This window comes from Rhinolophus sinicus, linkage group LG14, assembly GCF_036562045.2.
Source record: "Rhinolophus sinicus isolate RSC01 linkage group LG14, ASM3656204v1, whole genome shotgun sequence".
NCBI lineage: Eukaryota > Metazoa > Chordata > Mammalia > Chiroptera > Rhinolophidae > Rhinolophus > Rhinolophus sinicus.
Window position 1 is genome coordinate 17,986,472 of NC_133763.1, and position 16,822 is coordinate 18,003,293.

General features: G+C 38.4%; 1 protein-coding gene and 1 pseudogene across 3 annotated transcripts in view; one reads left to right on the plus strand and one right to left on the minus strand.

Annotated features, from left to right (window-relative positions):
• Positions 1–16,822, plus strand: part of CA8 (carbonic anhydrase 8) — a 93,834-nt gene that overhangs the window by 10,792 nt on the left and 66,220 nt on the right. For all 3 annotated transcript variants that reach the window (XM_074318547.1, XM_019716202.2, XM_074318548.1), the window contains exon 3: positions 3,620–3,744. In XM_074318547.1, the coding sequence (XP_074174648.1) occupies positions 3,620–3,744 (125 nt within the window). The remainder of the gene's footprint in view (positions 1–3,619; positions 3,745–16,822) is intronic.
• LOC141568643 (ubiquitin-conjugating enzyme E2 variant 2-like) lies at positions 7,266–13,558 on the minus strand (annotated as a pseudogene).

Consider the following 16,822-nt stretch of genomic DNA (forward strand, 5'->3'; position numbering starts at 1 on the left):
TTTCCTTATTTAAAAAGAAAGCTATAAAAAGTCAGAATAATGCCGTAAGAGGATGTTGCAAAATGGGTAAAACAGAGCTACTCTTTATTTTTAATCTATAAACAGTCATTCTTGGGGGATGAACAGGTAATGCTTTTACCTGGCACCTCATAAAATTCTGAATTCAGTATTTTGTCATTTTTGATGGCTTTGTACGGCCATGTGATTTTAGTGTGGTTTAACCTGGGATTATTCCTCAGCAGAAAAAGTGCAAGGTACCCAGTGGCTGATTCCTGGCTGAAAACTGCCTGTTTGTCACCTCTCCCTGGGGACCAGGCTTTGTGCTCATTTTCAGCCTAATAGAATGTAAGATCCGCGAGACCATGGAGTTTTGTCTGTTTTGCCCAAATCGATGTGTCTTAAGCACTGAATACAGTGCCGGCTGCAATGTAGGTGATAAAAAAATATTTGTTGAAGGGATGATTAAATGGACTCCTGTGGGCCTTGAACTTCTCCCTATCAACACATTGATCTGTGGAGTTTGAATTTCCAGTTATTTAAAATGTAAACGTTATTCCCAAGTTTTAAACTAAAGGCTTTATTCCTGTTAAAGAAATACTAGGCATTGATAAGATGGGGGATATATTTTTGAAACATGGATCTCTTTTTGGTCCCCTGAAATCACTGTCCTCATCAGTTGTAACATCCGTATTTATAAAAAAATACCAGTAGACTACACTGTAGCAGTTTCAGAAATTGGTGTGTGTGTGTGTGTGTGTGTGTGTGTGTGTGTGTTCTGAGTATACACAATGAAGAGGCTTTGGGGAAAGAGCTTTTTAAATTAAATTTATTGGGGTGACAGTGGTTAGTAAAATTACGTAGGTTTCAAGTGTAAGATTCTATAATACATCATCTATATATCACACTGTGTGTTCACCACCCAGAGTCAGTTCTTCCATCACCATACATTTGATCCCTTTTACCCTCATCTACCATTCCCCTCCCTGTTACCCTCTGGTAACCACTAAACTATTGTCTATGTCTATGGGTTTTTGTTTCTTTATTTGCCTTATTCCTTTGTTGCCTTCAGTTTTGTATCCCACGTATCAGTGGAGTCATAGGGTTCTCGAGTTTTTCTGTCGGACTTATTTCGCTTAGCATAATTATCTCAAGGTCCATCCATGTTGTCGCAAATGGCAGTATTTCATCTTTTCCTGTGGCTGAGTAATATTCCATTGCGTATATACACCACATCTTCCTTATCCAGTCATCTATCGAAGAGCACTTTGGTGGTTCCCATGTCTTGGCCACCATAAGTAAAGCTGCAATGAACATCGCAGTACATTTGGGGGAAAGGTTTTTTCCTAATCTTCCCGTTTCATATGAACTTTATTTAGCGGTACTCCTCTTTCTCTTTCGTTGGCAATGTGGAGCTAAGCCTCCTCCAACACAAATTTTCACTTTCTTTTAAAAGTAGAGTGTTATAGGGCCCATCCCTGTGAAGTGTCAGGTCAGGTTGTGCCCGCACTTGGGGTAGGGTATGTTTTCTGGTTCTGATGAGGCAGGGGTGCAGAACGAGACTTCCGAGAAGCTTTTTCCTCTTTTTGGTTTGGGAGGTGTGGTGCACAGTGGGTAGACGCCAGGCCTCCTTCCTGGTTTTCTTTAAGACCAAATGTGAACAGCCAAAGGAAAGGAGTGCATTTTGAAGTTATTCAGACACTGTGGTGTTCTGGTTAACATAAGAACATTTCATACCTTCTTCCATCCGCAGCGTGGATGGTTATTGAAGAAGATATTCAGTGAGCCTGCACACTGCAGCTCTGGATATCTGCAGCCCTTTGTGAACCCTGTGTTTATTTACTTTTTTTTTTTTTTTTTTGGACTGTTCTGGGAAATAGGATGAGGTGTAATACTCAAAGGAGGGACTGCGGTTTCGAAATCTAGGCTTAAAGTACTCTGTTTCTTTCTTTCTGTTTTTTTTTTTTTTTCCAGTTCATGCTCACAGATACTGAAATGTGGTTTTCCCCATCCCTGTCTCTCTCTCTGGGATGTGGGTCAGAAGATTCGAGTTCCAGGCTCCTGGAGCTTGCTAGCTGGGTGACCAGGGCTGGCCACTCTGAGCCCCTTTCAGCCCTAGTTCTGGTCCCTGTCAATGGGGATGATGGTAATGCTGACCCTTCAGAGTTGTTGTGAGACTTAACTAAGACCAAGTCTGAGGAAGCACATTAAAACCATGAGAGATAGTCTCTTAAATGCCATGCATCGGCACCCCCTTCCCCTTAAGGTGAGGTTTATGCACTTGAAAAACTAAAATTACTTTTTGCTACTGATGCAGTTTGTCTTTGAGCTGGTAGAATGCTTAGAAGCCAATTGGTAGGGCACTGTTCTCAAGGACTTTGGGACATTCGTTTTTGTGATAGCCTCATTTCTCCATCTCTTTTCTTCCTGTCTTTCCCCACCCGCCTTTGCTCTTCTTTCTAATTTATGCTTTCTGGCTGTATGATATGTACCTTGATATAATCAGACTTAAATTCTCGGAGCAAGTTATTAGATGAAGAACCAACCAAATATTGCAGCACCAATTCTCTTCTCCTTTGAGTTTTTGAGTAAGAATGGACAATAAAACTGTTCCTCAAGAGAACAATGTGGACACTGTTCCTTCCTCCACAACAGCAAGTCAAGTGTGAACGCTCATCTGTTGGAGAGAGATCCCTCCTGTGGGAATGGGGTGAATTTTGTCAGCCCTTTGACTGAAAAAGAACCCATAATTCTTACCTGATCTTATTTAGAATGGTTTTACAGAGAAAATGCAAACAACCTTTATTTGTGTTGAAATTGGCCATTGTAATAAACTTTATTTCAAGCTTCTCCATATGATATGGGGGAATGTTTAACTAAAGAAAGTATTTTATTGCTTCAAGACAGGTTCTTGTACAAATTTATTTTTCATTATCATTTAGAGTGCCCTAGTTTGGAACAAAGTTCTGGGTCATATCCAGAAGTGAGAAATAGACACAGGGCCCTCAAGAACTAATGTTACTATTTTAAGTATTGTTAATATTTTATCACAATTTTGTTTTGTTTGCATTGTATGTGACCCTGAATGATTTGCTTTTTAAGTGTGATTTCATTGTAGAAAAATCAGATTGGCTTAATAATAATTCTCTTCATGGAAAATTTTGTTAGCTTATACCTGTTCTCTAAATTGAAAGCCTACTAGTGCAAACAGATGATCTGTAAAGGTTTAATTTATCGATAAGGCCTATAGTAAATTATTGAGACTCAAACCATATTCTTGTCTTCTGATCTGTTCTAAATTTATGTCTCTGGAGTATAGCTATTGTGTTTGTTTTCTTTGTCTAAAGTTAACAAAGTTAACGTTAAATGATATACATATCATTATCAAGTATTTCAGATTCTGGGAACTTCTACTGTATCTGGCCAGTATAAGAATTTCAGCCAAACCCACATGGGTTTGTGAATTCATCTCACAATTGTGATATATTTCTATTTTGCTATATGAATTTACTCTATAGAACTAATGAGAGTTTTTTTGGCAAAACACGTCCCCAGTGTTTATATTGCTGTGTTGATAAATATGTTTGAGAGGTAATTAAATAGAGTTTATTTTCTTTTTCAGTTCTATCGGGAGGTCCATTGCCTCAAGGGCATGAATTTGAACTGTATGAAGTTAGATTTCATTGGGGAAGAGAAAACCAGCGTGGTTCTGAGCACACAGTTAATTTCAAAGCTTTTCCCATGGAGGTAAGAATAACAAATCATCTCATAAAATTCTTATTGTTCATGTAAAGTATTTAGTGACTTATTGAAAATGGTTTACTTTAAAAGTAGATGCATAGCTTTTGAATTTTTATCAATTTACATTAAAATAAAAAAGTGCTTAATAAAATGTAAGCTTGGGGCAGCAAATAGAGCTGCCCAGGAACTTTAGTGGGCTCTTGGCCATAAAGGTAATCCATTAAATATAGCCATTAAGTTTCATCCTAGTAGCATTACTGTTATAAAAATTCTGCTGCCTCTGCAAATTCAGTAGATCACTTTTGTAGGTGCGCTGAGTCAATGATAAACTGAAAACAAATAACTTGTGGAGAAACCTCAACAGTAATTAAAAGTCTAGTTTAGCTCTGATTAAAATTGGTAGGTTGGTTCTATTCTCTCCAAGCAATTAGAGAGAGGAGAGAGATATTTTGGAGAGTCATTCTTTTGTTTAAAGAAGTCCCTCCCCCATTATCTTCTTGGTCAACTCCTGCTCTTTTTTCAGTATCTAGTTGAAGTATCATTTCTTCCTTGGGAGTTTTTCTGTGTTCCTTCCCTAAGCAGAATTAATTTCTCCCTCTCCTGTGCTCCCAGTGTACTTGGTAGATGGCTGCCATGGCCCTCATCTTACGGATTGTAAGCTTAATGTCTAACATGTCTTTCTCACTGACTGTGGGCTTCTGTTATGGACTGAATGTTTGTGTCTCCCCCAAATTCATGTTGAAGCTCTACCCCACCCCAGGGAGATGGTATTGGGGGTGGGGCCTTTGGGCAGTGATAAGAGTTAGATGAGGGTGGAGCCTTCATGAATGGAATTAGTGCCCTTATGAGAGTCCAGAGAGAGCTTGTTTCTTTGCTTCTGCTATGTGAGGACACAATGAGCAGATAGCCCTCTATAAACCAGAAAGTGGGCTCTCGTCAGATACCAGGTCTTCCAGCACCTTGACCTTGGACTTCTCAGCCTCCAGAATTGAGAAATAAATTTTTGTTGTTTAAGCCATCCAGTCTGTGATAACTTGTCATACAGCCCGCGCTGACCAAGACAGCTCTTGAAGAAAAAGTCTCCCTCTCCTTCTCTTTTTTACTCGCATCATTTAGTCCAGTGCTAGAAACATCAGAGACAATCCATGCAGGTGAAATTGAGGAGATGTCTCTGTTGCTCCCGGCCTTGTTTATATTTTGTTCTAGAAGGACCTACAATTCTTTCCAGGAAATAGCGTTTCAGTGGCAGTGAACAGTATATTTTTGGGGATGCTGGGATGCCAGTGTTTGGTCTCTGTCATTCTCAACTGCACATGTACTTAACTGTATCTGGAAATCACTACTGTATATATAAATGATATGTATACTTCAAAGAATGAAGTTAGAGGAAGCATTTCTCAATATGACTTTAATTATAATAATAAAAAACATCTCTTTGGAAGCTCAGGATATCCCTTCCACTAAAAAAGACAAATCTTAAAAGTGGAATATTAAATGTTTTGACAATGGAAGGGAAAGACAACTGCAGTATGTTGAAGAGTCTATGAGGTATGTGAAAGTGAGGACTGTAAGAGATCGCTTTTGAAGGCCTTGATGGGGAAGGTTGGGTCTTCAAATGTTACCTTTCTAGGGGTTTTGTCTCAAAGCCTGCAGACATCCTCTCACTTCTACCTGCCTTCAAACAATTCCTCCTTGTGTCTGTGTCCCTTTGGCTGTTGCCCTGTGTGAGGAGGAAAAGTTCACATCAAATGCATCAAAGAGGAGGGAGGACACAAAACAATCCGAAACAATAATACCCACTGGGTAGTGGGGGGCAAAGTGGGGGGTAAGAAACACCCTGGACTGTCAGGGTTTCAGCCCTGCCCTTTGAGTTGGAAAGGCCACTTCATCATTTTGTCTCCACCAGTCCTCAAAGACACACTCTAATAATAAAAACTTTAGGGGAAATGGGAGTAATTGGGTAGGTAACAACTTCTGGATGGGTATTCAGTGCTTTGCTTGTGACACACCGAATTTACAGCCTTGAGAATGTTTCATTAGATTCGGCGAGTCAGTGGTGTGTGCTCATTGCTCTGCAGGTGAATAGTATTTCCGGACCTAGTGTCCAGACTGGTCTGGCTCCTTGGTGGCGTTGTCACTGCTCTGGGCCATTAACCACAGGTAATGGTTTGTTTCGAGTGAAGGTTAAATTTTAGTAGTAAGGCTTTGTTTCTGTAGAAATATTTAACATCACGGAATTACTGACTGTAATTTTTCCAAAATTGGTGATGAATGATATTTATATCTTGTGTTATCCCGGGTTATCCCTGAGCCAATCCTAGAGAAAGTACTTGTATCAGTCATCTGATGTTTGCTCAGTGCTATACCCTACGGAGCCGGTAAATGCTGTGGGTGTGCAGAATTAGAGAAAGGTATCTGCAAGCCAGGTGTTTTCTGTTTTTTGGGTTGCTTGCTTGTTTGTTTAATGGAAGCTGTGACTACTGATCTGGGATTCAAGGAGGGGAGGGCTCGCATGGTGTGCTCAAAGAGAGGTGAGAGGGGCTCCACGTAGAATAGCCCAGGAGGGAATGAGGTGGCTAGTGAGAGAGGTACGAAGACAACTTATCACTGGTGCCCTGGTCCTCAGCTGCCATCAAGGGCCACCTTGAACACAAGGGCAGAGCCAGCGGGACAGTGGAGTGTGAAGGGACCAGGTACCCTTTATTTATATTTAAAATAATTAAAAATATTTTAAAATATATTAAAATTTGTATATTAAAAATATAATGTATTATATTATAAAATAAAAGATAATATATAAAATATATTATAAAATATATAAAATTTTATATTAAAAATATTATGTTTTAAAATTATATTTTTAAATATTTAAAAGTATTAAAAATATATTTTTAGGGTACTCTCCATATTTTATTTATGTTTTAAGATTAACTTCAGTCTCTAAATCACACATCTATACATTCTTTTTGTTGATTTCACTTAAACTTAAATGGATGGTTTATTAAATGAACACTGTAAATAAATATTTGCTATGTCATTACATCTAACACAGGAGTGGCTTTTAACAGAAATTCATCAACTTCCCTTCTTGGCTTTTTAAAATTATAAATACAGGCATAAAAACAATCCTGAATGTGTTTGCATACTGCTAGTAGCCAGAACCAACATTGCTTCAAAAATTAACACAATTTGTGCCTTTAAACCATTTAAATTCTAGCTCTTCCGTTAAACGAGATGGATAAAGCATGCCATTTCTGTTTTTCCTTCTTGAGATTTTCAGTTTTCAGAAACACACATTTCTCACCATGCTTTCATCCTGTAAACCTGAGTTCTATTATGAATACTCCAGGTTTATGCGTAAATGACAATTCCTTAACAAGAAAAGTAAACTGTTCTCCATTTTTCTTCCTGTTACCTGGAAACATAATTTTACTTAATGTGTGGATATTTTGCTTTGTGATATTTAATCAAGACAACAACCTGAGTAGAAGGCTGTTGGTTTAAGTCAAGTTTGAGATCCAGGCACATTAATTTCTGTGTGTTTGCCCTTCTGGTGGCTGTGGAAGCATATTTCCTTTGTACACCATTAGACGTCACCTCTTGAAGCCCAACTTTCAAAGTTATATGAATTTTGCCATTTTGCTAACACTGGTGTGCTCTGTGCATCTGCTAGAATTATTTATTCCATTCATATTGATTTGTGTTACAAATATAATGGATGGAAGAACTTCTAGGTACTTAAGTTCATGTTCAACTTTCAGGCTGTACATTCTGTTTTCATCATTTGTCTGTGGAGACTGTCATCTTCTTTAAGTAAGCCTAACTCTGTGGTCTGTATAACTGTTGGTAAATTATCATTAATCTTTATACATGAATAGCGATTTTCATACTTCTGTGGGAGAGTACTTTGCAGGCATTTAGATTTTATGCTGGATGAGTAAAATTAAAAAAACAAAGGAGATGAGAGATCAACAGAGTGGCCAAGTTTTATTTTTTCTTTTCCAAATAAATGTTACTAACTTTGCTGCCCCATCATTCTATAAAGAGAGGATCTTTAAGAGCTGAATGTAGGAAAGATATGATCTGAGAATAAACACAGATCTATAAATTGAATAGCTTGAGCTTTTAAAAAACTCACTGCGTTATTCCTGTTTTTTTCAATTCACTACAGATGAATGATAGTTTTATCAGGATGGGCACTGGTCCTGCCCACAGACCGGCAGGAGGTCATGTGTGGTGGGCTGACTTTCTTGCCCTTTGGACCTAAATAAAAGTTTATTATTTCAGAGTGAATTACCAAGAAGGAGGCACAGCATATTGTAGGGCAGACTCTTATCTTTATTTATATTGTATTAAAAGAGCAGCTATTGCTTTGTGTATTCTGGAAAGGCCCAAATGAGCTATTTATGAAAAGTTGAGTGCATTAGGAAATAGAAAGAAAAAGTGAGTTTCATTGTGCAGAGCAGGGTTCTTTAATTGTGAAGCGTCCAAGTCTTGGTTGCAAAATAAGCCAATAGAACATGAAGACTATATCTCATAATACATTGCCAGTTCTGAATATCACATCCCGCCAACCCCGGCCCTCCCAACGGCTCCTCCTCTCCCCCCTCAGTGTTCCAGGTCTCCAGATAACCTGTATTTCTTCTTCTCTTTTCAGGCAAATAATAGTGTCTACCATTTAAGTGTTCTTTTAGTAAAAATGGCCTTTTGGGGTGCTGTCTTTCAGACATTTACATATTCACATTTATTTTACTATTATGAGGAGATACAAGGAAGAGTTTGCTTGGTTAACAGTGAAATGATGATCTTTTCAAGTTGTTTCACTTCCATGGGCACCTCAAGTAGAGCTTCATGCTTGTGAATCTTTTCCAAAATAGAGACTTCCATTGACTTTCCGAAGAAATGTAAGAGGATGACTGTAGTGAGACAGGACCCGCTGAGGATTAGACATGTAAGATAAATAATTAAAGAGTTTCTTTCTAGAAAGAACTTTAGAGATCACCTGCTCCAAACTCTTGTTTAGCATAGGAGAAATCTGAGGCTCCAAAAGGTTAAGGGTCACAGGGTGCCTTCGAGGAAACCATAATGTATGGTCCGGTGAAGAGTCGATTTTGGTTGATGAAATATTTCCTCGATTATCATCTTTTCTCTAATGCTTTAGCTTGAAAGAGACAACACGGCAGCCTTCATCCTCACCTCCACCCCTGTGGGGAACTTTTACATTTACTTGCACCCCACTTCCGGTCGGCTGTTTTAGCCTCGCCTAGGTGAAGCTGTGCCATCGCCCCCTGGCCTATAGGCTATGCAGACAAAAACCAGAGTGATTTTGTGAAGGTAGCGGAGTGTGGTATTGGGAAGGTGGAATCCTTGCAGCCCCACTGAGAACTGGGGTGCATTTAATGGACCATCTATTCCCCCCACATTGCTGAGTGCACACCTGAGGTCAGAGGGTTAGGTGTAGCTCAGGTCACACACCTAGGAGATGGCAGGGGCCCGTGAGACCTGTGAATTGACTTCTGCTCCAAGGAGTGCTTTTTTTCACCTTCCAAAGCTATTCTTACTAGGCAAGTCCACTCTCGTTTGAGATTTTATTTGCAACGGTTGTTAATACTTTGGATTGAGATTGCTTTATGGGGAAAAAAGAAAGCTTGACATGAACAGGAGTTACGACTGATACTAAAGGAAACAATTTGAAATTTGAATGTTCGGCCTCTCTGGAAAGTTTTATTATTTTGAGCAGAAAAAGGAACATTTTGTCTCTAAGTGTAGTGACTATTATGATTATTATTAGTTGATATTCTAAAATCTTCCACAGGGCTAGCAGATTGAGCCTCCGAGATAAACAGATATTGGAATTAGAACCTTGTGTGATGGCCTCTTCAGTGGTCATAATTTTGAAACTCCCTCTCACATCTTAGTAAAAAAAAATAATATTAATAACAAATTTTATGTTTCCTGAATTCTTATAAACACTTGCCTTTTAACTCCATAAAAAGCACGGTTCCTGCTTTGATTCAGCATGTTAATTTTTTTCATTTATTAAAATGCATTTAGTGCAGAAACCTCACAGTTTACTGAATGGAAAATAAATGTTAATGCTGAGCAAACAGAAGTGTTCTTTTAGCTGTGCCACATGCTGTGGCACTCTGCCTTTCCCACTTAGAAATGGAAGTGTATAATGCCACTTTGACCTTTGAGTGGTCACTGTGAACCTACCTTTGATTTTTTGTATTTGTATTTCTTTTAGCAGATTGTTCTTTCTCATTGTTTGAAGATGTGCAAAGGGTTTCTTAGCGAAGTAAATTTGAAAGAAGCATTGACATTGTAGCTGAGTTTATGATGTAAGGCAAATTTGTAGAAAATGACAAAATTAGTTCCAATAAATGAATATGATATATAATTAATTTATAGGTGGTTATAGACTTGCTACAGGTAGAAAATATTTTAAATTGGGGTCTAACAGATCTAAATTTTATAGTAAAATAGATCTCTTAACATGCCTTTGATTAAAAAAAATTGCCATTTAAATATATAGTGCATAACCAAGTGACCAACTTAGTAACTCCTTTCCATTTTTTTGTCCATTTGTCTGTTTGTCCATCCATCCATCCATCCATCCATCCATCCGTCCATCCATTTGATCAAGTATTTCTTGGGAACCTGCTCTTCAGGCCCTTGGATGAGTGATAGGGGTACAGGCATGAGTGCAATAGACAACTCATGGAGTGTTTATTGCACTGGGGGTGTCCAAATGCATGTATGTGGTTTGTCTCCTCCCCCTTTCACTTAACTTGATGAGTGTTTAGAAGATACTGAGTGTTTCCATGGCATTTAAAGGGTCTCGTACCCTCTACCTTATCTGTGTAGTATGCAAATTCCAGCCACTAGAAGCTAATTAGAGGAAGATTTTTCGAAGGCTTTTATTAGGAAGCAAATATGTTATTTGAGATGTAAATAGTTGTAAACCAAACAAAATATTTATCAACTAGTATGTGAAAAGCACTATGCTAGGTATAACCCTGTTACAGGCAGTTGTAGGCTAGATTAACTACGACAACTGAACACAATTAGAATCAATGAGATACAGGATAGGAAAGGTTTGATGACCAGGACAAGTCAGGAAGGGTTTAGGTTCTGGAAAGCTGCTAGAGAACAGGGCAGCGGTGCTTCTTCCTGTATTAACAGTGGAGAGTCTTGTATAACCATGTGGGAGTCAGGATGGTAAGAATTTAGGCTCAGAAGTCAGAAAAACCAGGATTTAAATCCAAGCTCTGCAACCTTGGGCAAGCTAGTAAACCTCTTCCAGCCTTGATGTTCCTGTCTAGAAAAAGGGCTGGAAACTAGCCCAGAGGTTGCCAAAGAGTACCCCTTTCAGTATGTATTTTCTGTTATCAGGAAGAGATGAGGGGACATCAAAGGGACTAATGTGGTTGTGATGATAAAAATCTTATGAAATAATCTGAGGGGGAAACCAAACACTTTTTTGGTACTACAAATAAGAACTGCCGAGTATAAGATGAAAAAAAAAAGTTTGAAGTATTTTTTCCTTTAAAACCTTACTCCCCCCTTTAGTTGAATATATTATATTCTACAAGTCTAGTCAATAGGACATTTCCTGGTCATTTTTCCTGACATATCTTTTTATGATTATTATACAAGCATATCCAATAAAATTTATATTATCAGATTATTTTATAGTGAAAATGAAATAAAATTTTCCTGTGTATAATAGTTGGATAACAGGATGATAAAACTTCTAATTGAATAAAAGGAGATTTTTTTTTTAACTCCATTAGATCTTAACCAGTATAAAAACTATGTATGTCTTTCTGTTTTATTTACGAATGCCAGCTTAAAATGGCGTAGTGCTGTTAGTAAGATAATTAGGCTCTCGTCACTGCTTTGCTACGCTTGATTACATTTTTTTATCTTCTTAAGGCTACACACAACAAAAACTCACTATGGAGTCCTAGCACAACATACCACGAATCCTAGGGGAAACTGGGCTCTTTGGTGCCATGGTTCCCTAGGAGGCAGCTTGCTCTGGTGATGTAAAGTCTGAGTCAGGGAGAGCGCCACTCAGAGTCCGGCTCACCATGGTGTTTCCTATTGGACGTCGGTGTAGCTGTTTAACCTCAATTCCTTCACTGGTACAAGAGGATAACACAATTGTACCTACATTTAGGAAACTGAGGGAGAGGCTGTAAAAACTAATTGTATAATGTTAGAAGCATCATACACCGAATATCTCATAGAGTGGTGGAAAATGTTGTTATAAACAGAATCTGATATTCACTTTTTAAAAGTGTGTTAAGGGCATGTAGATGCCTGATCTCTGCACAGGATGCCTGATCTCTGCACAGTACACCTGAAGCTGAATAATACTGAATGACAACTATAATTTTATATAAATATATATATATATATATATATATATATATATATGCATGTATATTTATATATTTGTATGTATATTGTTACAGGAAGCGGAGTACAGCATTAGGAATAGAGACAGTGGAAATGTATTGGCTGTGTGCGAGGTCAGAGGGATAGTGGATGGGGGAGAGGGGTTCACACAGTGTGAGGGATATAAATGATAAACGTCTAAGTTTTGCTTTGTCTTGTGCACCTGAAACTAATAAAATTAAAAAAAAAAGAAAATAGTAATTACATCAAATAGTAGGTAATGGTCTATAAAAAATCATTTGAAAATAATAGATAAAATAATTGCTTATCAGAAACATTATCCGAGTAGAAATAGTTTGGTTATGAATGAATTATGACAATAAGTGTAAACAAAAAAACCTTCAACTATGAGCACATTTTATTTAACTTAAAATACCTAAGTTATCACCTTAAAAATAAATAAATAAATAAATAAATAAATAAATAAATAAATAAATAAATAAAAGTGTGTTAAAGGCATAATTACCTTTATTGGATGTAAATATTGTAACTTAGGACAATATAGCTGTTCTGTTTTTTGTTTGTTTGTTTGTTTGGTTTTTTTAGAAGCCTTGAAATGAGAAGAAAAAAAACAGATTTAAACTGTTGACTATAAACATTAAGTATAGAAGGAAGGCATTTATGCTTATAATACCTGACAAATGAAAGGTGGACCTTTTTCATCAATTAATGTTTTCATTGAGGGACCCTAAGGCAAGTACATGCTCTAAACCCAGCTTAACGAAATCACTTAGAGCTCTGGATGAGAGAGTTCATTCAGTGGAACCAATTTATTTGGCTTCAGAGTTAATGTATTTCCCATGAATATTCCTTGGTGAATTATATAAATCAGTGAGTTCTCTGAAGAGATCCCATAAAGAGATCCCTTCTCCCTAGCCCGAGTTCTGAACAAATTAGGAAATAAAGCATTATTAGAGTCATCAGATGGAGAATAAAACATTACCTCTATTGTGGATAGAACTACATTGGAGACAGCTTAGTGTGACAGAGGAAAGAAAGGGTCACCCACTAGGTTATAGGCTAGGAAGGGTGGTGTGTGTGTGCGTGTGTGTATGTTTCCAAATAGGGTTTATTAGCCTGCTCTCTGGTAACTCAAATTTCAAGAGGAAATAAAATAGGGAGGAGTGCGTTGAAGGAGTGGAGAGGAAGGCCAGCCTTGTTTAGGGAAAATGAGGCATTTCCTGTTAATAAGACCAACTTTTCCAAATTCTCCCACTTTAAAATTCTATGCATTGGACATTAGCAAGAGACCAACTACATCTGGGAATCAGTGAAGGAAGTCCCATTTCCCTTTATTGCAAGTTTGTTCATTTTACCCATCTGGGACCATGTCCCTTTTTGCTTGCTGCTCCATTGTCCCGAAGATAGTCACAGTTTTCCACATTCTAGAAGGAGCTACGGGGGTGGGGTGAGCAAGAATTTTGAAGCATATGTAGCATTTAATTTATTTTTCTTTCTAACTTCAGTGGGTTTTTGCCCAATTCACCATCGCAGCTTGGGCCAATCATTGTTTCAACCAAAGGCATAACTAAGGGTGGTTTATGGATGTTTCATTTTTCAAAAATTGTGACCTGGGTTCAGGCCTTAAAATCATTAATCCTATTCCAAATTTGGGTTGTACGACACTGGAAATATTTTGCAATAATTTTTAAAAATAAATGTTACTTATCCACCTTGTTATGAAGAACAAATATTACAGATTTTTATCAGTGGGCATTGTTCCTAATTAACTTATCAGCCCTAACATGCTTTAACTGTGTTCCCAATCTTGCCAGTTTCTAACCAGTCTAGAGCTTGACTATATGAAAGAGCTTGACCATGTTTGTCAGTGGCTTGGGTCATAGTGGAATAAAGTCTATACCATTAGTATAGGTATAGCCTGTAGGGCTGCTTCCTGTGTAGCAGTTTCTCTGTTTTCCCCATGAGCAAGTGAAAAGAGATATTATTGAATTTTGAGTCTTTTGGAAAGGCAAGCTGGTGAAGTGGTTCAGTTAACATTTAAGTGTCTGTATTTAAAGCCAAATCCTTAGAGAAATATAAAATGTAAAAACACAGCATTTGTTTTTAATGATTGTTTAGTCTGGTTGGAAGAGATGGAATTAAGATAGAAACATGTGAAAAGATAGCAATTGAAGGGTTAAACTACAACATAAAAAACAATCCAAAACACACTTAGGAAGTAACTACTATGCATTTGCTGCTGTGGTTGGTGCTAATGTAGGACAATAAATGGGAAATGATCAAGGTCTAGAAGAAGTCTACATTCCCAACAGGCTGACAGACATGTTAAAAAATGGCTATTACATGTGAAAATAGCTTTAGGGGATGAAATATAAAAGAGGACACATCCTGGAATTTCTGCCGATATCAAAGAAAACTGGAAAGGAATGAATATTGGGGCTGGACCTTAGATTAAAAGTTTGCTGGATAAAAATGACATGGATCGAAAAAGAAGAGGTGGGTGCGAGAGACGCAATGGAGGGCAGATAGATAGGGCTTGATGAGTGATCAGGAAAGTACAGTATGATGCTGAGAAATGAAACTTGCGTACTTGGAATAGTGATGAGACAATTAATAGGGAAAAAAGGGAGTCAGAAGATGAGGTACCATGGTGAGGAGAAGCTGATTAAGTCGAGTTAATAAATGATACTAGTTTAACAAAAGTCACTTTCCCCTGTTACTGTCAATACTGCTTTTAATCCCAGAACACTCTCAAATGAGGTAAAGAGCACCAGTAGTTGGTGTCACAGTTCCCTGAAAAGTTGTAAAGATGCCCTTAGCTGTAGGAGGTAGGATGAGGAGACAAAAATGTGTGAAGCTGTACTTAGCCTTATGTAATTTGAGTTGTAATTAGATCTGATCTTTTCCCACCCAACGGAAGAGTGAATTAAATGGAAGATTACTAGATTTTAGCTTTTATTTATTGTCAATTGGAGTTGATTTGTTTACTTATGGGGAATTTTTCAGCTTTAAATTTTTATCCCCTCTTTTTAGTCTAATCCAGCAGAACCTCTCCTTTTTTCAGGGCCTTTTGCTTTCCTTTCCTCCCCTCTTCTTCCCCCCCCCCCCCCACTCTGATTCAAGCCGTTGTTTCTCAGTCTAGTTGTGTAGGACCCAGCTGTCTGGCCCGTGCTGGTGTTATGAGCCTTGGGCTCCTCTCCCCAGCTGAGGCAATCGGTCGCCTGCCCATTCATGCTGGCTGCTCATGGCAGCTCACAGCAGCTCACAGTAGCTCACAGCAGCTCACAGCAGCTCACGCCAACTTCCGGCTGCTCACAGCAGCCCAGCTCCAGGGAGAGCTGTTGTTCACAATTTTAGCTGTAGAGGGTGCAGCTCTCTGGCCCATGTGGGAATTGAACCTGTGACCTCGACGTTAGGAGCACGATGCTCCAACCACCTGAGCCACCAGACTGGCCTGGCCTTTTTCTTGATATCTGTGCTCCTTGGAATTTCCAGAGCTTGCTGTTATCAGGTGCTGTTCCTGGAGCCTCTCTCTTCCTCTGACACCTTTCCCAGGGCCATGTTAGTTTTCAACCTAGATGTCCAAATCGTATCAATGTGCCTGATGACTCCTATAAGTTTCTGTATTTTAAAACTTACAGGAAGTGGCAGATAAAAAAGATCTCGACTGTGAAAACAACAAATGAAGATGCATCAAATTACATGGATAGTTACATTTGCATGTATCTAAATTTTAATAGAGCTTTATTTTGAATTTGGTGTGAAAACCACATTTGTGCAAATAACAGATTTTTTTAAAGATTATTAGAATTTGTCTATTGGCATTATTGATCTAGGTGAACTAAATGCCTCTGGAGAAGTAGATTTTTTGCTTCTTGATGCTACTTAAATTTGAGCCCTCTTTATAGGAAGAATTATCCTTGGTTGCTAGAGTTTAATGTCAGAAATATGTATATCACATCTCTTAATTGAATAATTATTGAATCCTGTGGGGACAAAGATTTGAGAAAATGGCAGGTGACTGCCTTTCTTTCGCTAACACATTTTTTTGGGGGGGTGAGGGGTGGGCTTGGGGAAGATAATGGGTATAAAATTAGACTGACCAACTACTATAATATTTTTTGGGATAATATTCAGTAAGCATGTACATAGTGTTTTATGCTTAGCAAAAATTGGGGCGGCCAGACAGCTTGGTTGGTTAGAGTGCGAGCTCTGAACAACAGGGTTGCCAGTTCGATTCCCACAAGGGCCAGTGAGCTGTGCCCTTCACAACTAGATTGAAGACAACAAGTTGCTGCTGAGCTGCCGGAAGGTTGGCTGATGGCTCAGTTGGTTAGAGCGCGAGCTCTGAGCAACAAGGTTGCCGTGTGGGATGGTGGGCTGTGCCCCCTGCAACTAAGATTGAAAACAGCGACTGGACTTGGAGCTGAGCTGCACCCTCCACAACTAGACTGAAGGACAATGACTTGGAACTGATGGGCCCTGGAGAAACACACTGTTCCCCAATAAAAAAAAAAAATAAAAAAAAAAAACAAAAATTAAAAATAAAATGAATGAGATTTTGCGCAGAAGGCTTGGGAGCACTGTGTGTTGTTAAATGACACGGGGATGCCAGGAGAGAGAGGGAATTATAGGAAAGATGTTAAGGTCGACCATA